Source organism: Pezoporus occidentalis, unplaced genomic scaffold (assembly GCF_034315485.1).
Source record: "Pezoporus occidentalis ecotype Australia unplaced genomic scaffold, CSIRO_AGI_Poc_V1 ctg11, whole genome shotgun sequence".
Taxonomy (NCBI): Eukaryota; Metazoa; Chordata; class Aves; order Psittaciformes; family Psittacidae; genus Pezoporus; species Pezoporus occidentalis.
Genome location: NW_026912886.1, coordinates 7025377 through 7046978, shown reverse-complemented (window position 1 = coordinate 7046978; position 21602 = coordinate 7025377). Strand labels below are relative to the sequence as shown.

General features: G+C 39.8%; 1 protein-coding gene across 2 annotated transcripts in view; it reads left to right on the top strand.

The window, feature by feature from the left end:
• The window catches only part of FBN1 (fibrillin 1), a 150939-nt gene that overhangs the window by 106746 nt on the left and 22591 nt on the right, over positions 1 to 21602 (top strand). For both annotated transcript variants that reach the window (XM_062628872.1, XM_062628868.1), the window contains exons 33-45: positions 5904 to 6026; positions 6569 to 6691; positions 8447 to 8572; positions 10138 to 10260; positions 10854 to 10976; positions 11851 to 12015; positions 12406 to 12474; positions 12586 to 12711; positions 14011 to 14133; positions 14733 to 14891; positions 15663 to 15734; positions 17733 to 17858; positions 18920 to 19042. In XM_062628872.1, coding sequence (XP_062484856.1) covers positions 5904 to 6026; positions 6569 to 6691; positions 8447 to 8572; positions 10138 to 10260; positions 10854 to 10976; positions 11851 to 12015; positions 12406 to 12474; positions 12586 to 12711; positions 14011 to 14133; positions 14733 to 14891; positions 15663 to 15734; positions 17733 to 17858; positions 18920 to 19042 — 1581 coding nt within the window. The remainder of the gene's footprint in view (positions 1 to 5903; positions 6027 to 6568; positions 6692 to 8446; positions 8573 to 10137; positions 10261 to 10853; positions 10977 to 11850; positions 12016 to 12405; positions 12475 to 12585; positions 12712 to 14010; positions 14134 to 14732; positions 14892 to 15662; positions 15735 to 17732; positions 17859 to 18919; positions 19043 to 21602) is intronic.

The window sequence follows — 21602 nt, the reverse complement described above, 5'->3', positions numbered from 1 at the left end:
CTGTGGCAAGACTGACTTAGAGCAGCTCTATTGAGATTTTTCTAGGCAGGCAGTGGTACATAGCCACTAGAGAGAAGACTGCAAATCTTCCCAGTTCCAGATTGCCCAGCTTTAGGATAAATATCTCTGGTTTTGCTGTCAATAAAATATACACGTACTTGTGCAGAGTTGAAATCCTGTATTGGCACTTGCATTTTTATTTAGTGATTCACCACCACTCTGGAGTATTGCGTGTAAATTTGTAATATTTTGCTGTTGATGTAGAGCCTTAGATTTACTTGCTCTGGTATTTTCACAGAAGAACAAGATCTTCTCTGACGCTGTCCTACCCATCCTTGCCAGTTACAGCTGTATGTGCAGACCTGCTCTTTGCTGGTGTTGGAGCTGTGCTTTCACTGGCTTAGGGCACTTTTCACAATGTCAAACTGAACAAGAAGGACTTGGGGACTGAAGTTTCCCATGATGATTCTCAGATCAAAAATAAATGTGCTTGAAAAGTCAGCTGGATTTCTGCACAGCAGGCTGAGGGAGTTGGAGGGCTGAGTCTGGGCTCTGACTCTGCGAGGGCAGTGCTGCTGCTGTTTGGAGAAAGACTCGTGGAAGATGTTCAGCTGCAGCCTTGGTGTGGGGTGAGAGGTTAGAGTTTGATCTTGAACATTACTGTCATCAAGTAATGATGATGATAGTCGATAAAGGAGGAGTGAGTACACACTGCAGGCTTGCATGGCTGACAATAACATAGTTATAAGGAGGAGACCTGACAAGGTGAAAGGAAGAGGTGAGCCCTGTCATTTGCCCTCAGCAGTAAGTCTGTAACGTTTTGTGGCTTGTATAATGTGCTTGCCTCTCTCCTCTGCCTTTTGGCTTCTGGCCATTAATAACACATTGTGTTTCAGTCTTGATGGCACAAGAGAGTTCTGGTATCAGTGAAACAAATACATTTCCCCTTGTGAATATGGGAGCTGGCTGTGTCAGGCCAAATACCAGAAGATAATAATATTAAGATGCTGCCCGCCAAATGGGGTATTACAGAAGGAGTGTATTGTGAGTAGGCGCCTGTCCAGCAATAACATGCTGCGCCCCAGTGTGCTGATGATGTAAGGAGGGATAGCAGGCAACAACAGAATGGCCCCATGTGAAACTCCAAGAGATGCTTACAGTGCAGTATACTGAATAAAATCCAACAGTGATTCCAAGGAAGAAAACAATTTTACAGGTTTAGAGATCACAATAGGGTAATTCTCTCATATATTTCTGTACTTGTGTGAGTGCTAAGTTGAAATTCAGAGCTTTCTCCCTCTGGAAAGCCTTCCCTTTTACCTGCCTGATTACATGGGCAGCAACCCAGGAGGAGGAAATGCCTTGTGACTTCCACCAGACGACTGGCCCTGTGGGAATTGGGCCCAGGCTTGAAATACCAGTGAAACGTCAGTGTGATAAAATGCACAAATATGCAGAGAGGGCCAAAAAAAATTAAAGTCAGAAAATGCTTAAGGGATTTGCATAATTCGTGACAAAACTACTGATTTATAGGCAGAGTCTGAATTAAATTGACACTTTGCTGAGGATCCTTATAGACTACTGAAGCCCAAATGAAATCCTCAGAAAATGTAAATCGTACATAGAGTACCCTGAGGATTTCATGCTTCGTGATGAACATGAATTTTCATGGGTTAATCTTCACTCTCATTCGTTCAAATGCAGAAGAATGACTTGGGTGTTTCCAGAGTATAGGTGAGAATACAGCAATTTATCCCCATGCTGCTCTCTGACTGAGTTTAATGATCCACTTCAAGACTGCGTAGGGATGTGCTGTGCAGATACTGGCTAGCCATTTCTTTCCTTTGGTTGCCATGTTTGCAAGCACAGTGCCAACATGACAGGTATATGTGACGTGTATTTTTGCTGCACATCCACAGCCCCAAAAATTTGTGCCTCTGTCATTAATGGGAGAGATGCTTTAGGCCAAAGGCTTGAGGAAGAAAACATTTGTCAAGAGAACTGAAGGAGCCAACAAAATAGGGTGACTGACAGTTTTTTTTCCCCAGAGTGCTTGGGATTATTATGATGTCAGATCTGCATATTATTTATCATGCGTATTCTCATCTGTTGTAGGCAGACAACTCCCTTAGTATTAATGGGAGTTGTGCAATTACAAAGCTGAGAACATGTGTGCAGCAGGACCGGGGCACAATGGGACTGCTGAGGATGCAGTGTCAGTCTCTCATTGGAATGTCTTTATTTTCCTTGGCTTGTCACGGCCTCATACTGGAGGCAGAAGGAGAATGCTGATATAAATCAGTGACTCACTCCTTTACTCTTCAGTGAAAATCCCCCTGAAGTCAATAGGAATAGGCCATCGTTGTGTGAAACCCTGTGTCCTCCTGCATGCTTTTCAGGTCATGATACCTTTACTCAGACCAAGTAACGCCTTTGTCTTCAAGCAATTATATAGAAATAGTTGGAGTGTTTGAAGAGTGTAGTACTGTTTGTACTGCCATGTACAGACAGCACAATCTGGACTCTTGCTTTTATTAAAGATATTTATATTGAGTTAATTTTTTCCCCTACAGAGCTCAACTTCTCCTTTCTGTTTCATTCTGTGAAGCCATAATTCAACACTTATGGCAGCATAAATCCATATTAAGCTCCAGTATAAGCAGGCATAAATTCCATTGATTTTACTGCCCCGTTTACACAGGACCGTGTTTGGTCTGAGATCTCTTTTGCCTTGGAAATAATTGCAATGCAATAAATTTAGGCTTATAACTCAGCTGTGCAATGAAAGGAGAGTATAGGAATTATAGCAAAATAACATCTAAGTTAAACACAGATAGCTTTGAAAATAAGTAAAATCTGGGATGAAGCCAGTGATGGTATTTTATATGCCTCAATCAGCTTTCATTTAAGTATCTGAAAAACTTTCCATGCATCAATGAAAAAAGCTCTCTGGTGTCCCTGTAGAGGTAGATGGTATTAGAATATATACGTTGCATTCCCTATTTGATCTTTACCCAGTCAGAAAGCATTTAAATCTATTGATTTTTTTTTGTGAAAAGCTGAAGAGGATTTCAGGATTTTGTTCAAAGAAAGTGGAATAGCAGTTCAGTGGATGATCTCTGAGAAAGTTGATCCCATTATAAATACCCATGTTTTTGGATATGGATTTGTGCTTGGAAATTTCATCCTGCAGAAGATTCCAAGCTTTTTACTGTGTGTGTGTGAAATAGCTGTGGGGGAACAAATGCTGCTATTGCACTGAGAGATGTTAGTGGAGCTCTCAGGAGCAAAGTGTTAGTGGGTCAGTGTGAGCTGGGATGGGTTGGAATCCACAGTCACTTTGTGTAGAGTTGAGAATTTGGGTTTGATTGCCTGAAACTGGAGCCTGAGCATGACTTCACTGTGGTGTAGCTGTTGCATGCAAGTTTCTGTTTGTGTTTGCTGGTGGTTTCAAAAAAAAAACCTTGGCAGCAGTCTCTCCACTGATGATGTTTTTTGTGGTGTTTCGTTGTGCTCTGCAGGGTATAAGGAAGCATGTGATTGTTTGTACGTTTCAAAGCATCAAATAATCAAATACAGTGCAATCTTAATGTTAACAGTGGTTTTGCAGTTTGGGGATAAAATCACGTAAAGGTTAAGATATAGAGTGTTTGCCTCAGCTTTTCTATGTCAATGTATACTGTAGCTGGCCTCTTGAAATTCCATCTAGTCTTTCCCTTCAGTCCAAGCCAAAACGAGTTGTTTTTTTTCTGATTTTTGATAGACACTAGTTTCCTGTTTAGGGTGATGTTATCTTCGTATGAGTTTTTGCAAATGCTAAAGGCAAATATGCTCTGAGATTATCTGCTTCTGATCCTTTTTTCAAGTTTTAAAAAGTAAGTGTCCATTTACATGTTTTCAAGCTTGTTGGTGCAGTCAACATTCATAAATAGTAGATTCCAGCTGCCAGATTTAGATCTCTATCTAGACATCAGCATTCAGATCATGGGAATACTCATGTCTGGGGTTTTGATTCAGAGCAATGCCTCATTTAGAAAGAAAACCAGAAAAATAAGATTTTGATGCAATTCCACTATACAGACTTTAAAAAAAACACCATCACAAAACAAAACAAGAAATCCCAACCCAGCAAGCACAAAAACAACCAACGAAAAAATCCCAAAACCCAAACCAACAGGGGGTTTGGGTAATTTCTTGACTTGAGTTTTTTATTGTAAGATGACAGATGGATGTTGTCTGCTTCTCAGTCACATGTAGCCTTTGTGAAAAGACAAAATATATGTACAGGGCATGGAGAAAGGACTCTGAGCCTTTTGTCTGAAGAAGGGAGGACAGAAAAACCTAAGAAAGAGTTATGAAAGATATGGTTAAGATGGACCTGAACTCTTTCTTCTATGGCTCCACTTTCTTGCCATCTTTAAACAGCTAATTGTTTTTTAGGTGCAATGGTATGGAAGCTGGAATCTGTGGTTTTGGGGCTGAGAACCCCAAAGGTTGTTACTTGTTTAATGGCTGATGCCTTTTCTTAATCATCTTCTCAAGAAGGGTCTGAGCTGGGTTTTCATCTGTGGAATCATGCAGAGTTTGTGAGCCCGTTTTCCCTTTCCATCAGCTGTTCTAGAAAATGAGATGTTCCAGCTTACTACAACAGCAAAGGCACCTGGAAGGGCTGAAAAAGATGGTATAAATATTATGTGGTTTGATGTGAATTCTAGATAATTTATATCCTGCACAGAAATAAAGCACAGTTAGAAAGAGTGTGGTTGCAGAAAACACTGTGAAATCCACAGCTCAGATGTCTAAGAAAATTCCTGCCAGTTTTGTTTTAGTTACCAGTATAATTTCTGAAAACTTTGTCTTCGAGTTTATACATTCTTCAAGTACTTATATGGGACATTAATACTGTTTTGTGACAAGGAAGAATGGAGTTCAGGTTGGAGGATTTTTGTCTATACATTTTGACATTGCTAGAGAATGCCCAAGAATGAAAACAAGGTGAAAATAGCAAGTACTGAAATAGAATGTGCTGGCACGAATTCATATGTTGAAGTTTAGATGACTTGCTGCCTGGTGTCTCCAAGGATGCTGACTTTTCTCCACTGTATAAGGTTTCCTGAGTTCTTAATAAACTGCGTACCTGATGAACTTTGTGTTCATCAGCCGTCACATTAAATACAATGGTACAGCTCCATCCTCCACCTTCCACACAGTCTCTGGCAAAACAGAACCTGGCTTTGTTAAATACCTAGAGATAATCCAAGCAGAAGTTTGCAGGTGATGCTGAGCCTAGTCACTCTCTGTGGACTCCAGGATGGGCAGATGGGAAAGCTGTCTTCTTTCCTTCAGTCATGTTAAAGTATGGTCAAGATGCAAGCAAGTACATTGTAATGGTATCTTTCTATTGTCAGAGGAGCACAGGTCTTCACACCACTTATTCATCAAATCTGAGCCACAACCTATTGCAAAGCTGCTTGACAAACATATCCCAGGATGCTGAACACCTGCAGTGGTAATCTTTATGAATGCTAATCCTCTTATTCCCAAAGGCTGTAGCCTCACATTCTTTCTGAGCTCACCGGTTAGAAAAAGAAGGAAGACCTGAGTTACTCTTTTTTCTCCTTGAATATAAAAGTTACCAGGCTTTGGAATGAACTGCAGAAGTACTGCTTTATATGCCCATCAGAAAAATAGATAGTAGGGCAGGACATGTTTGAAATATGCTACATGCTTCTTTGCTTTTTATTGCTGTGATTTTCTCTTCTGCTTCATTTTTAAATGTCATGTTCTAAAGAAATGCAGACTTGCTTTCATGTTTGCACTGTCTTTCTCGGGAAATTCCAGTATCAGATGGATATGAGAAAGTTTGATCCATGAGCTCTTCAAACATCTTTCTGTTTTTACAGATATCAATGAGTGTGAAATTGGAGCCCATAACTGCGATAGACATGCCATATGTACAAATACAGCAGGAAGCTTCAAATGTAGCTGCAGCCCTGGCTGGATTGGAAATGGCATCAAGTGCACAGGTGAGAGTCATACACATTTGTATTTATTTGTAAGGTCAGACCAAGACTGGCTCCTACCAATTCTGAAAAAAAACGATACCACGCCTAGGAATTGAGGAGGCAAATGGTTATGAAGATTGTTAATGTTGATTTGACATGATCTGTTGGAGGACAAGTTCTCTGCCATGGTAACTGTGAAATCAGCATTATCTCATGTTTGGCATATGAGTTGGTGAAACAGACTGGATCAAGGAGGGAGGCACTGTGTCTTTGAGGGCAGCTGATGGGAGACAATGAAAGGTCTCCTGGTGCTCCCCGTGGAAACAAGATACAGGTCTTAGTTTTGAGTGTGCCCTGCAGCTTCCTCATTCACAGTTACCTTGTTGGGCTGCGAATAAGCTGTGCCCACTTTTCCACTCAGGTGACCCTATATATGTGTGGGTTTTATTATGAAAGATTATTTAAAGTAGACCACCTGTGAGCCATACGCTAGTTAAAGTTTGTGTTCATTATGTGTTTTTTTTAACGCTTTTTTTTTCTTTTTAAATTTTATTATTTTAAAGATCTGGATGAGTGCTCCAATGGAACCCACATGTGCAGCCCACATGCTGACTGCAAGAATACAATGGGCTCTTACCGCTGTCTGTGTAAAGAAGGTTATACTGGGGATGGCTTCACTTGTACAGGTGAGTTTTCTTAGGAACATTGGATGACCTCTGGTGGTCCTTTGCAACCTAAGTTAGTCTACAGTTCAATACACGAAAACAGCTTTTAAGCATCTGAAATTATTCTCTTAATGTGTCATCTTCCATTATCTTCTACTTCATCTAAGTTGCCACAAGTTGAAAGAGATATTGTGTATTATACCTAGCATAAAGCCGTTACTTTTTTCAGTTGATAAAGTGCAAGTTGTCCCTGAGCTTCTCCTCTAGTTGGAGTCATATAATTGGCTACTTAGTAATCAATCTATTGGCTACCCACCTTAATATTTAAATAATAGGGCACATGCATTAAAATTGCTTCGTGAAACCGCCTAAAAATGTTTGTTCTTTCCACAAGCGAGTGTGTGGTGTGGGTCCTCTCTTACTGCATCATCCTGGGAGACAGTGTCAGGATGAAGTGCTGGCATTTAGGATGATGGAAGTAGCTGCTTCTGAAACCTCATTTTATAAACAGTAAATGTGATTATAAAACATTGCTAGAAAGATGTTTCCCACTCACACTGTGGTCTTTTGCTTTCTAGAACAGATTAGCTCATGTAAGCTTAGTCATCAAGAACCCTGATACTACATTAAGGACATGAGTGTTGCTAGTGATGCTAGATGAGGGTGATCCTGTTTGGTATAAAGCTCTGATAGGCAGCTGGTGGGCCAGGTTTTCAGCTGGTGCCAATCAGCAGCACTCTATCAACTGCAGCAGGTTTTCATGGCATCTGAGAATCTGGCTCAGCAGCTTTAAGGCTGAATTTGAATCATTCCAAATTATAAATGGACCCTGGGATTTTGTTTAATTCTCTCTGTCTAATTTACTCTTGAATCTGATTCAGCTTCCTTAGTGGCCTTCATAGCCCAGTGCTCTTTGTCAATTTCCCATATGATGATTTCCAGGAGTCTTTAAACTATATCTTTCAAATAGAGTGCTTGCAGAGTAGAACTTTTTGGGTTTGTTTTTAATTTGGGTACTTAATTGTTCATGGATTCAAGAGATGGCTGGGACTCAGACTAGAGCACACAAGTGTTCTGTAAGCCCTCTGCAGCATTCCCCCCATAGGTGCTACCTTTGATTTGCTAGCCATGGACTTTTACAAGCTTGTGAGATTCTGTGAGAGCCAGATTCTGTTGCAAAAAGTAGGGTGTTTTTGTGATGTATAGAACTTCAGCTGGAGAGTAAGAGCCATAATATGTCTGAAGGGCAGCGTAGCCCAGTAGCAAAGCTGTTTTTCTCATCAGCTGTTAACCTGCAATTCAATTTTGATCGAGTTATTTTCACCTCAGTGCCGCTTGTCAGCGTTTTGTATGTTTGGCATGGAGACCACCTATTACTGTATGTTTGGTCATTTCACAGTAAACCTCTTTTCAGTTGCTGCCTCTAGGCTTTGCTGTAATAGAAACAATAACTATAATAAAATTCACATGCTTATTCTGAGTCTAAATTTGACCCTGTGTACTGCCTCCAATTGTTATTAACTGTAGCTACTTTAGGAGTCTGTGACTCTCTCCAGTTTTCCTTTTGATTAGAAGCAGTATATTCAGCATGTCAGAAATATACCAAGCTGTTACATGTAATAGCCTTTGCACATAACTAGATTGCAGTGTCTTCTGCAAGTGTTCAGAGCTAATGGAATCATTAAAATCATTGGAACACTGCATGTTTCAGCTGAAGCAAATGTTGGTGAGAATGTTACATTTACTGAAAACCTGCAACTTCTCTTCCCTTTACAGACCTCGATGAATGCTCAGAAAACTTGAATCTCTGTGAAAATGGGCAGTGTCTCAATGCCCCTGGAGGATATCGCTGTGAATGTGATATGGGATTTTTGCCAAGTCCAGATGGGAAAGCATGTGAAGGTAATTCTCTGTAAGCTTTAAAGAGCACTCAGCAAATTCTGCCTTAATTGTATTTTATGTTTGAAGACTCTTACAATTAGTTGCAGTTGCGCTTGTGTTGAGAGCTCCATGAAAATTGTCAATGGTACTTGCTTTTTTTTTCATTTTATTATGGGCCTCTAGATATTTATATACCTACTGTATAATAAAGTACAGCTTTTGGAGCCTGTCTTATGGTGCGTTATTTGTGGGTGATCCAAGTAGCACTGTCATGTGCCATTTCATCTTGATCATTTGTACCCAGTTCTTCATTTTATTCATAATAGTTGAACAGAAAAAGTTGTTACTTTGCCTTGGCATATAGAAAGCTGAAAAAGACTGATTTGGTAGCAAATACAGTGAACATTCTTTGAGGGTTTCTGTAAGATGTAGAAATGGAGTTGGAAAGAAAAAAACTTTAAACTTCACAGAAAATTTGTATGTCCACCAAAAAAAGGAATAAATCGCACGAGTATTTGTTCAGTTTTGAGTCAGTCAGTTAACTTGCTTGCAACTCACTCATAAGAGCTTTGCATATGCAAAGATTCACAAAAATCAAATAATAAGCATGTTACCAACATGATTAAGGTCATTGTACTTGATTGTAACGTTTGAAATCTTCAGTTGATAATGCTGATCAGTTAAGTCAGTCAAGAAGAAGCAGCCGTATCATCTGACATAGTAATAACTCTCAGTAACTGGTATTTGATAGAGTTCTTAAGTACATCACTGTAAACACATAAATAGGATTTATTCTCCTTGAAAAGTGCATTTTTTTAGTATTCTACCAAGAGAAATAATTTATGAGAGTGAATTTTTGTGTAAACTAAAACAGTATTAGATTTCATAATGTTTCATGAAACAATTTACTTTCAAACCTTTTAGCTAACTTTAAATAACTTATATAGAGCCTAGCTCCTGTTGCTAAAACAGACTTTCCTTAATTCCTCAGATGGGTACACGAAATGCAGTATTTTAAGGTCCTTTGTAAACACATACTTTTTTTATTGTATCAAATGGTTGTTCTTTGTACAGTGCATATGGCATTCAGTAAATACTGAGTCAGATGCAATGATTTGGACAACAGGCACAAAAGCGAGCTCTGCTTGCCAAACCTAAGATCTGTCAAATGCAGAAACGTGAAGATGGGCGTCAAGTTCACCTTTGGGCCCAAGCTCTTCCTTTGCTGTTGTCCGGTTTTCTACAGATGACTACTGATTTAGAATGAAAGTTGTTTTTTTAAAGCCTATCTCCTGCCATGTTAAATTTTGCTACTCGTCAGATTAGCCCACTAATAAACTCAGTTTGTTTCTGGCATGACTTGCAGAGATGCTGGAAGGAGCTTTTTTGCCCCAAAAGAGGTTATAGATTAGATTTCTTAGACTCCAAACATATATCTTGCATGTCATTTTTTTCTGGTCTTACTTGGTGTGCAGAAGCAGTTGACTTCCAGATCCATGTTTGCTGAAACTTTTTTTGCAGTTCTCTCTCTGTATCTTAAAAAAATAAGGAAACCTCATATTTTTCTCCTCCCATTCTTCTATCAGATATTGATGAGTGCTCACTTCCAAACATCTGTGTCTATGGTACTTGTCATAACCTCCCTGGACTTTTCCGATGTGAGTGTGAAGTGGGCTATGAGTTGGACAGAAGTGGTGGTAACTGCACAGGTAAAGATAATTTTGAACAACATGCTTTATAACTTTCTGTGAGTGTCATGGTCAGTTCCTTAGGAAACTCCTTTTAAAATCTGTACAAATCAAACTGGGCATAGGAAACTATGGTCTTCCCTACTACATAACAGAGGATTATCCTTCTTGCCTTTTCTGTATTCCTCTTTCACCTTCTTTTTCAACCTCTGATATCCCAGTGGCTGAAGAGGAGAAGGGGAAAAACAGAGCAGAGAGAATCCCTCTGGCAAAGGTGTGTTGTGCCTTGTAGTTTCCATTCACATTACTGGATGGCAAGCTGTGACCTTGTTGTGTATTTTTTCCTTAGGTATTTTTTTAGTACTTTATGTGAATTTTAGTTCATAGATTGGTTTTCCAGGAAAAACACTTTTTTTTTTTTTTTTTTTTCTTTCCATGAAGTGAATTAATCTCAGACTACTGGTCTCCTAAAATGTGTTTGTATTTTTTAGAGCTTTCTGGAGATTAGTATCTCATAACTAATGGCTTTGTGGTGGCCAGCATATGATAGCTGATACGTCATGGTCTGCACTGTCCTCGAATATTTGCTTAGCATGTGCTGTTTTTTCTTGCAGATGTTAATGAATGTGCAGATCCCACAACCTGCATCAGTGGCACCTGTATCAATACTGCTGGTAGTTACACCTGTGAATGTCCTCCTGATTTTGAGCTGAATCCCACCCGCGTTGGTTGCGTTGGTAAGGGACCATTTACAAATGTTATTTTTAAGTGAAGTTGGACAGAGGGGCTGCAAGGCTAACTGCTTAGGAATAATGTTCCAGGTCATGGAAAAGGGCTGGAATATACTCTCCAACTCCCACCCTGATGCCCCTGGTTTAAAAGTTGTAATAGTGCAGCGGGAGTATGTCCGGAGTGATGTAGCATGCCAGCAGTGCCTGGCTGCCACAGCCAACCCCTTGGGGCTTGTTACAGCTGTCCGCAGTTTACAGCAGGCATGAGTCAAGTTTAAATTTCAACAAGCTTAAACCAACATCCAGCTGGCCCCAAGATGGCAGGCGAATGGAGCTACAGCACAAAGCCACCCATGCTCTTGGAGCACTGAATGCAGCTTGGCTAGGTGCAGCTTCACAAGCAATGGAAATGGTTTTGTGTTACGCTCCAACTGCTTAGTAATCCCCTGATATTTTTTGGCTTTTGCTTGCTTAAGAGGGTGTAGGGGTGCTCCTCATATTCAAATGTATTTGAAATTTGTAACATTTAGTAGATGCTTTCATGGTTGTTAACCTCAATGAGAGGAGAAAGCAGTGGGTTTCTGGAATCAGAAGGATGTACAAATGTGGGTGAAAGTGTGAATGAGAATAAGAAAAGGCCTGGCTACTGCTCTGGGTCACACTGAATAAATTCCCTGCTTTGTGAGAAGTCCAGCAAAGCCAAGGAATGGGCACCACTGTCGTGTCTAAGTGGGAAAAGCTGGGTCCTCCTGGACAGCACAAGTTACTTGCTTTGGCTTTCCTACAAGAAATGAGAGCCATCTGAAGGTACCCCTCATCTTGAGATGATGTGATGTGTTCTCCTCTCTCATGTGTTTGTCATTATGTGCATTCTGAATAGATACACGATCTGGCAATTGTTACCTGGACATTAAAACTCGTGGAGATAACGGTGGCACTTTCTGCAGCAATGAGATTGGAGTAGGTGTTTCCAAGGCCTCCTGTTGCTGCTCCCTGGGCAAAGCTTGGGGAGTTCCCTGTGAACACTGCCCACTTGTGAACACAAGTAAGTCAGCTTTCCTGGGTAAACACAACGATACAGTGTGTTTGGATTTTTTCTGATTTAGCCAGGTGTCTCAAATAGTGGTGTAATCATCTATTGTGTACATGCAGGGGACAGGTTTCCACCTGTCTTTACCAAAAACTTAACTGGTCTTTTTAAAAGATTATTTAGTCAGAATATTATTACCACTTCTGAGCAAGTTTCCTGTTACACAAAAAACTACATTATGGAATGGAATAGCAGTTGACTTTACAGAGTAAAACCTAATGTTCATATCTGGTTAATTTGTTACTTTACATTTAAGCTACCTATAATAATCTGATTAAATTTCAAAAATAATTGTGCTGAAAATGTTTCTGCTGTTTTAGGTTCATAAATGTATTTTATTTTCAGCTGAGTATAAGGTTCTATGCCCTGGAGGCGAAGGGTTCCGACCAAATCCCATTACCGTTATATTAGAAGGTAATGTTTACATTTTCCTGTGTTTACACAGCTAAAAATATGAAACTCTTCAGCCAGTGTTGCTTTTCATGGAAAAGCATGAATTAAATATTTGTGGGTTTGTTTGAACAGATATTGATGAATGTCAAGAACTGCCTGGACTTTGCCAAGGAGGAAAGTGTATTAATACATTTGGTAGCTTCCAGTGTCAGTGTCCATCAGGATACTATTTGAATGAAGAGACTCGAGTGTGCGATGGTATGTAGCCTTCATTTTACTAGTCTTCTGCTTTCATTCTTAGAAAACGATTACAGATTAATATGTAGAATTAATCTGTAGTTGACTAAGCAGTGTAAAATTTAATGATGGGAAAATTGGAACAAGTTGGAGCCTTGCATTGAGAGAGAGAAAATTCCTTCTTGACCATGTTGCAATATATGCAAATTTGTGTTTAAAATCATCAGATTTTGATCAAAACCAGAAAACCTATCAATTTTTCTTTTAGTAAAGCGTAATTTGCTAACCAGCTATAAAAAAGTAGCTGTTTGGTAATGGGTAATGAATACGCAGTCAGATAAGAAGCAAACTTGTCCTATGAGTCTGCTGGGCTGGTTACAGTGTGTCAATGCTTTTTTCCACTGCTTATTTTATCTCCTGCTGATCTTAATATCCAGTTGAAAGTACTGTACTGCAAAACATTATCCTTCCGCTAGCACAGTCAGTAGTGCATATTTATCACATTATAACATGTCAGGTTGCATTGGATATAAAACTTGAAGCACCCAATCAAGTCCTTAAATTTCCCATTGTACAGGCTGTCTTCATCCTTCTAGACTGTTAATAATGTTAATATAATGCTCATTATATGCCAGATACTGCAGAAATACAAAAGATTCAGGTCCTAAATTAAGGCTGAAGTGCTTCATGAATATTGTGCTTATGTAGCTCAACAAATGTTAAAAGCTACCTCTGTATTTTTCCTTAGGGGTGTGTCAAAGGTACTTTAAAATGGTAAAGCTAATGAAATGCTTTTGAACTGTTAAGAACTGAGGGGGGGGGGGGGGGGGGGCAGTGTTTTGTTTGGGTTTGGTTTGTTGTTTGTTAAACAAAGGTTAAAGTCTCTTGATGAATTAAACATGACATCTTGTGTTGGGAAGGTTGCTCACTTCCCTGGTCAAACAGACTGTTTTAGCATTACTTACTGAAATGGGCACTCTGCAGGGAAGAGTTTTGGTTCTTGTCCAGACTGAGGAATCCAGAATGGGTAGGATCCTCAAGTACTTTTTTTGTGCAACAAATGCAAAAACCAAATTGCTGACTCTGAGACTGCCTAGACATTAGAATTCCCACCTTCACATCAGAGTCAGGCTTTCCATGGCCACCTGTGCCACCACTTCTTTCTCTGTGTGGGCATTGCTCCACCATGACCACACTCAGAGCCCCTTAGCTCTCCTCCACTGGTACCTTCCTACCTCAGGTGTTAGTGAGACATTTTTGCTTTCAGAAGCACAATGAGAAATTTTCCATGGCCACTCACTGCCTTTTGTTCTCTTCTAGATGTGAATGAGTGTGATACACCTGGCATTTGTGGACCTGGCACATGTTACAATACTGTTGGGAACTACACCTGCATCTGTCCTCCTGATTACATGCAAGTCAACGGAGGAAACAACTGCATGGGTATGGGTTGTGTGTTTTTTAAAGCTTTATCTTGGTTCTTTGGGCCAGAGCTTTACGGGGAACAAATCTGAGCTATTTCTCTGAATTTAGTTACTCAAGAATTAACTAAATGGCAGATCAAGCCTCTTCGGTAAATTTCAATAAATAAAACAAGGCTGATCACTTTTAATACATATTTCAGTACCTCATCAGAATTTCTCCTTCAAGTTGATGTTTTCCATGTTTATCCCTTCCAAATTTCACTTCAGCTTTAAAAGCTTCTATATGTAAAACACTACTAAAATTACTCAGACCTCACAGAATGAAGTCACAAGCTGTGTACAGTTCTTGGGGGGAACCATGAACTAGCTTGTGTTTTTCAGTGTTGCGTAAAAGGCCAATATGAAATTCTTTGGGACTGATCAGTGTTACAGCCATGTTGGTTGCTCTTGAATATTTGTGTTGCTAACTTTTTCATACATTTAGAGTAATTTTCTAGGGACAAGCTATTCTGTAGTATTCTACAGTGCTGCAGCATCTACTTGACAGGGCTTGAAAAAGTACCTGTGTGAAGGAGGCATTGCTAATGTGTTGGCCTGGGGTTTTCTTCATTTTCACAGATATGAGAAGAAGTCTGTGTTACAGAAATTATTATGCTGACAATCAAACCTGTGATGGTGAGCTGCTTTTTAACATGACCAAGAAAATGTGCTGCTGTTCCTACAACATTGGACGTGCGTGGAATAAGCCCTGTGAACAGTGTCCTATCCCGAGCACTGGTACGTTTTTGCATTGCAAAACCATGGTAACATTTTAATATTAGTGGGTATAATATTTTTAGAGATGCATTGACTTTGTCTGCTCTTGTGTGTCTGAAATGAAGGGATTGATTACTTTTTTGACCTGGAGGTGATCAGCCCCAGTCACAGTGAAGGCATATGTGGAGTGGTTTGTGTTCATGCTGGTGGGCCATGCACATATGGTGTCTGCTGTGTCTCAACTACCGATAGCCATGGGTTTACAGAGGTACCTTGGTCTTCTCTGAGAATGGTCTGTGACAAGCAGCTAAATGTTAAAATGTGGGAGGTTTTGGGCAAATTGCATGAGCATACAGAACTCTTACCCTGGGTAGGACTGAAAAGTTCAGACCAGGACATCCCACCCTGCTACGAGGTAGTTTGCGTCAAGAACAAACTTCCTAGGCACTTATTCAAATAATTTCCAACTTAGGGTTCAGGTTTTTTAAAGTCAGATCTGGACTTGTATGCAAAAACTGTAATGCACAGAGATAAGCATATGCAAAATAAAATCAGCATGTGATCCCAAGCCCTCTGCATCTTCTTATTTGCTAGTTTCAGTGGCCTTTGAATGAGAACTGAAGTGCATACTAACTACATCTCATGGTGAGCCTTGAGGAAGGGTCTGTATACGTCTGCATGCCCTGCAGGTGCTGAAGGAGAAGAAGAATTTTCTTGGACAAAGGATGTAATGAATTTTGACTGTTGATTAATTCTAACTACTGTAATCGCTGCCTTGTTTTCCTGTTGCAGATGAATTCTCCACACTCTGTGGAAGTCAAAGGCCTGGCTTCTTCATTGACATTTATACAGGATTACCAGTTGGTGAGTTGTAATTTCTGTTTTGAAATAAATTCCATGCTACCTCTGCCCAGGGGAGAGGGAGGTTTGTTTTCCCAGTTATTTTTTTCATCAGAGGAGTAACAACTAAACAGCGTAAGGGAGTTCAACCCTTCATTAAGTCTGAGCCTGTGAGTGTTCTGCCTAGCTCCTCCTAGCTGGCAGCAGTGACAATTGCTGCTTGTGATCAAGGCAACATAAAGCATCAAAGAAACTGTAATCAGGTCTACATGAGCAAGGCACAGATACTGGGAATAAGAGGTCTGGGAGTAAGGCCAACCAGCATTTGGTCTGAGAGGAATTAGGAGTCTTTCCTTCAAACTAAAGCAGAGATTTAATCTGCCATTTCACATCAGTCCCCCTGTGTATTGGTTTGACACGAAAATCCTTTTTTCTGCTCAGCTGGAATATTTCTCACATATGTTATTGTGTGTAACATTTGAATCATGAGTAACAAATTGCAAAACAAAAAGAAGGGAGATAATGAAGAATTCTAAGACAAGGAGTTTAGTAAATCCCTGATGGGACTCTCTTTTGTTTTTATTCACACAAAAATGCAAATAAGAAGCAGATAATGTGCTCTGTAGCAAACAGAGGCAGCATATACACAGTAGTCAGGTTCTTTAGCATTAAGCTATTGCTGTGATACAGTGTTGAGCTAGTTAGGTGGAAATATTTCTAGTAAAGTGGGGATGTAATTTCTGAAGAAGTTACAGAAATATACAGTATTTGTTGTTTACCAGGTCATTTCATAGAAGCAAAGTCTCCCTTTCAGCCCTTAGCATTAGCCCAAATTGTTGCTCAGCCTACTCAAGCTAATTGGGCCATTCATCAGCATCTCCAAGGAGACCTTGGATCATGCTAACATGTATAGGTAAAAGCTGCATCTGTAGCAGCTGACGTGTGCCAGGAGTGCTGCAGTCAGAAACAAACTGAAGCACCATCCCACAGAGGCCACCAGTCCATCCCAGTGCATGCAGCATTATAGTGGGAATGGTGCACACAGAGCTTTACACTGTGCAAATCACAGGTTTTCCCTGCTGCTTTGGGATCTTGGCAGGTCTCACTAGCTGTAGTGAGACTCACCCTGCTGCTTTTGCACAGGAGTTGCTCATGTCCCTTAATTCTGTAGGCACAGGGCATGGGACTGTGACAATTTTTACTGAAGGGAGAGATTTTGGAGAAGTCTCTGAATTCTTTCATATTGTCAGAATGTTAAAGATGTATAACTTAGGGACCAAATAGGCATGACATTTAATTGTAATAGCAGCTGGGGTTTTTCTCTGCCAAAATCAGTTACTTAACCCAGGTGTACATAGAGCATTGGTAATTTCTGGCTGCCTGGCTTAGTTAATCTAATTAATAGCGTGTTGGCAGCACTTCAGATGTTGCCTGGCATTGGCAATTTCAAACTGTTTCATAAAAATCATGGAGTCATAGAACAGTAGGGTTGGAAAGGACCTAAAGATCATCTAGTTCCAGCCACCCTGCCATGGGCAGGGACACCTCCCACTAAACCATGTCACCCAAATATGAAAGGCTTTTTAAATTAACAAGGGTAAAACAGTGCAAAACTGACCCTGACAAGTGTCTGTGTTCAGTTGTGCTCTCCTGTGTTAAACCAAAGACAGTTACATTCTCTATGTCTTTCCTCAATAACTCCACTGTAATACTCAGGAAGATGAGGAGGTTCACCAAGAGCTGTGGGTGGGAGACATGAGGAAGGGTGTGTGCCACCCTCTGCATTCCAGTAAGACAGGATATATCTTCACTACAGTGAAGAGTCAGAACTTGAGGAAATAGGAAATATCTATATTTCCACAGTTTGGAATGACTCATTGTCTAGTGCAGTTGGGAGCATTCTGATGCTCTCATTGTATATTTAATAATTCTCTTAAAGATAAATGCATAAGGACATACTCTGTAGCAAAATATTTTGTGAAGTGCTGCTTTACAAGTATTTAAAAAACTTTCTTCTTGCAGATATTGATGAATGCAGAGAGATTCCTGGAGTGTGTGAAAATGGGATCTGTATAAACATGGTTGGCAGCTTCCGATGCGAGTGTCCTGTGGGTTTCTTCTACAATGACAAGCTACTGATCTGCGAAGGTAAGAGTGCTGAGCTCATTGAGAGAAACAGGATTCCACCAGCTGGCAATTCAGACACTGGCGAATCTGGTATACTTGCAAGTCACCCTTAATGAGGGGAGAATAGTGGTATCAGTGTAACAAGTCTGTGTTAATTCAGACATTTTGAATTCTTTTACATAGAAAATACCAGATTTTCCATCAGATATCTAAGGCCTTGAAGGACCATGAGTCAGCAGTCATGGGAAGAAATATTATTTTTCACATTTGACAATAAAGCCAGGAAAAGAGATGTAGTCTTGAGTCAGAGCATGAGCACAGCTTTTTAATTCCAAGATACTTCTTTCTAATGGAACAAAGATTTCTGTAAATAATATAAACACATGGTACTTTTTTCCAATTCACACATTTCCTAACATTGTATTAGTCAGTTTAATGGAGAAACTGAAGACAACACTATGCTGTCATACTCTGGAGTGGGTTATGACTACTGACAACATAGGTACTGCAAGCAAGACATCGAGAGTTCCGAGTAGAAGCATCTTGTGGATGCTGCTTCTAAGTGAAACAGTTACATTTCTAAGGAATAAAATTCTCTTTTTGCAGCAGTTCAAGGAAGGAAAATAGTTCAAAAGTTTTGTCTACTGATATCCAAGAGGGATCTTGATTCTCTGTTATGATCAAGGGAGATCCTCATAGTCTCCAGTGGAGATCTCTGCAGGCATAGCAGCTTACTTACTCTGACTGCAGTCTTAAGACTGAAATCTGCCCAAGTGAAGTGTTGCAACAGGCCTTTCATGCACCCTCCTTCAGAAAACCATTATATAAGTTTCTGTGGAAAGGGATGTGGAGCATGTAGGTTTGGGATCATGTGGGTTTGGGAGCATGTAGGTTTGGAAACATGACCAAATACCCGATTTCAACAATATATTGGTGTTTGGTTGGTTGTTTTTTTTTGTTTACCAAAATTAGAAATTTCTCCGTCAGGGTAAGGTAATACTCCTACACTAAAACTGAAGTGGTTTGATGTCTTTCTTGTGTCAGCTTACTATAACAATCCAATTCCCTTTTTGTATTGACAGATATTGATGAATGCCAAAATGGACCAGTGTGTCAGCAAAATGCAGAATGTGTCAACACAGCTGGTAGCTACCGGTGTGACTGTAAACCTGGCTACAGGTTCACATCAACTGGCCGCTGCACTGGTGAGTACTTCTGGTGTGACTGTGCAAAAAGTAGTAGATTTTAAAAGTCCCTTCAGAAAGATGGTATACCAGATGATCTGGGCTCCAGGAACCCTCCTTGTAAAGCCTTTTAGGGCATCCCATAAACATTCTGGTAATTCCCAGAAGACTAATGGACCCATCCCACAGAAGCATAAATGACAGTTAATCACCGGAGAAGACGTTTGTCTTCCACTTTATCTGTCAACTACAGGCATTTTTCTTTAGCCCATATCACGTCTAGGGAAGAAAGATGAAATGATTCCCTGCCTTTTGACTATTTTCCGACACTTAAAATTCAGCTGTGGTCCTGACAGGGACCTTTCTCTCTATAAATTCTTTGGGTTTTCTTATAATTTACTAGATGTGTTTTAGTAAATTTTTTGCCACTTGTATTTTTACAAATACTTTGCTGCTTTCTGGGGTCTCTGCTGATAAAGTGGACTTATTTGCTAGCCCATATGCAATAAGCAGCTTAAAAAGCTTATTGTTAAACTTTCTAACTTTTAAGTGGATTTCAACAGCCCCCTGAACATTATTTTTAAACTCTCACTGCATCCCACTCAGTGGGACTGCAGTTCTCTAATCTATTTGCTTTTCTTATAATATTGTAGTCCAAAGAGGCATTCATGTTATCTTGATTACTTGAAGAATTACAGTGATAATAAAGACTGCTGTGGGCCAAGCAGCTGTAAATACTATATATATTTCTGAACAAAATAATAATTACAATGGGAACTGGTAACATTTTCCTTGGGTTTTTGCTTCTGAGTACTTGGGTTTTAGGAAGTGTACTTTTCCCTGCAGTACAGTTTTTCATTGTTTCATGTGACCCTTTAGGGAAAAGGGTGTAGGAGCAACCAGAGCACTACTATGAGAACTAAAACTTTGTTTTGTTAAGCTATGCAATGGCACATGTAAATATTCAATATGTTCCTAATGCAATTGTTGTTATGGGTTCGTTACAGCAGTACAGGAAGAGCCAGGGAAGGTTCTGATATGGGTTACAATACTACACATGAATTGGCACAAACAGTAATACTTCCCTGTATTTTGCTCTTATTTTATACTTAGTGAAAATAAAGTCACACAATTAGAGTTAAAATAAAAGTAGTTGATAAAGTACTTGATCTAGCAAGGGAAGGAAATTCCCAGCCCTCTGCTGAGAGCAGAGTGCTAAGCACCTTGCAGTGCTAAATCAGTTATGTTACTGCATGCAGATTGATCACACTCCAGTAGTTATAACTTATGTTACCAAAACTGATGTATCACAGCCACTAGTACTATGAGTAGTGCATTTATATTACTATCAAAATAGTGTTCTTCTGGTGCTATCTATTGTGGTATAGTACTTTTTCATATAAACCCTTTTTTGGCACTTAAGGCAATTCTGCCTCCCAAATTTTCAAAAAGTTGCTGTGTTCTTTGTTTATTCTAACAGAAGTGACTTTTCCCTTGGACTTTAATCCATTATTCATTTGCCTACAGAGCACCAAAGAGAGTTCTAGTATTTCTTTCAACTCTAACTTTCCTGAGCTGTGATGATTAGGAGTTCTTAAGACAGCATGGTTTCCTTTCTGCCTCCTTTAGACTCTAATTAGCAGCAGTATCATTAATAACATTGGGAGACCTTGGTCCACAGTGAACACCCATCCAAAGTGTGTTACTAGTGGCCCCAGCTGAGCTATAGTAATACTGGCAATAGAGGCCATCAGGATTATCCATGTGCCAAGTAGCGTGTAGAGAAGTAGTAAATCTAATCAATTCTAATACAGGCTTATGGCAGCACCTCAGTTCTTGTGTTTTGGAGCTGCAGCAGACAAAATGCCAGGAAGCCTATTGAATCAAAGCAGCTTTTGCTGGCAATGAGGTCAACAGAAATACCTCATTTGATTCATGTTTCTAATTTTTCACGAGGAAAATCGTCCTGGATTCTGCCTGAAAGCACTTGTAGCAGGAAGCAGTCAGCTGTTAAACAAGTGTAATAGATGCCCTGCCATCATAAGGCAGCATATCACATGCTGGCAGGATAGCTTTCCCCATCTCTCTTGCAGAATCATGCAGTTGAGTGTTTGATGTTGGCAGATCATTTTATGAATCTGTATAACAGTAACTCTTCTTGTTGTTTGATCCTGCACAATGAGTAGATAATCTACAATGCATTTTATCTCTCTGTAAGCTTAATCAGAAAAGTGTGGCATTCATCTTCCTTTCTGTTTTGTGTGATTTCTGTGAGGTAATCAAGCAATTTCTGCTATAATCAAATGTAGCTGAAGGCAAGAAGTTGCTTTCATGAGAAGGATGCAAACTATGATTTGTATGTGGCTTTCTTATCTGCTGCAATGTAGAGCACTCAGAAATCTTCATGCCACTAATTCTACTTTCGAAAGCCATGGTAATGCACTTTCCCTCAAGTAAGAATTTGGTTTTGGTAAATACGATTTTTATGCTAAATTTCTTTCAGCCTCACAAATATAAAAGATAATTTACAAGCAAATAACCCCTTTTCTGGTATTAACTTAGTAATGCTTTTGTAAATTAA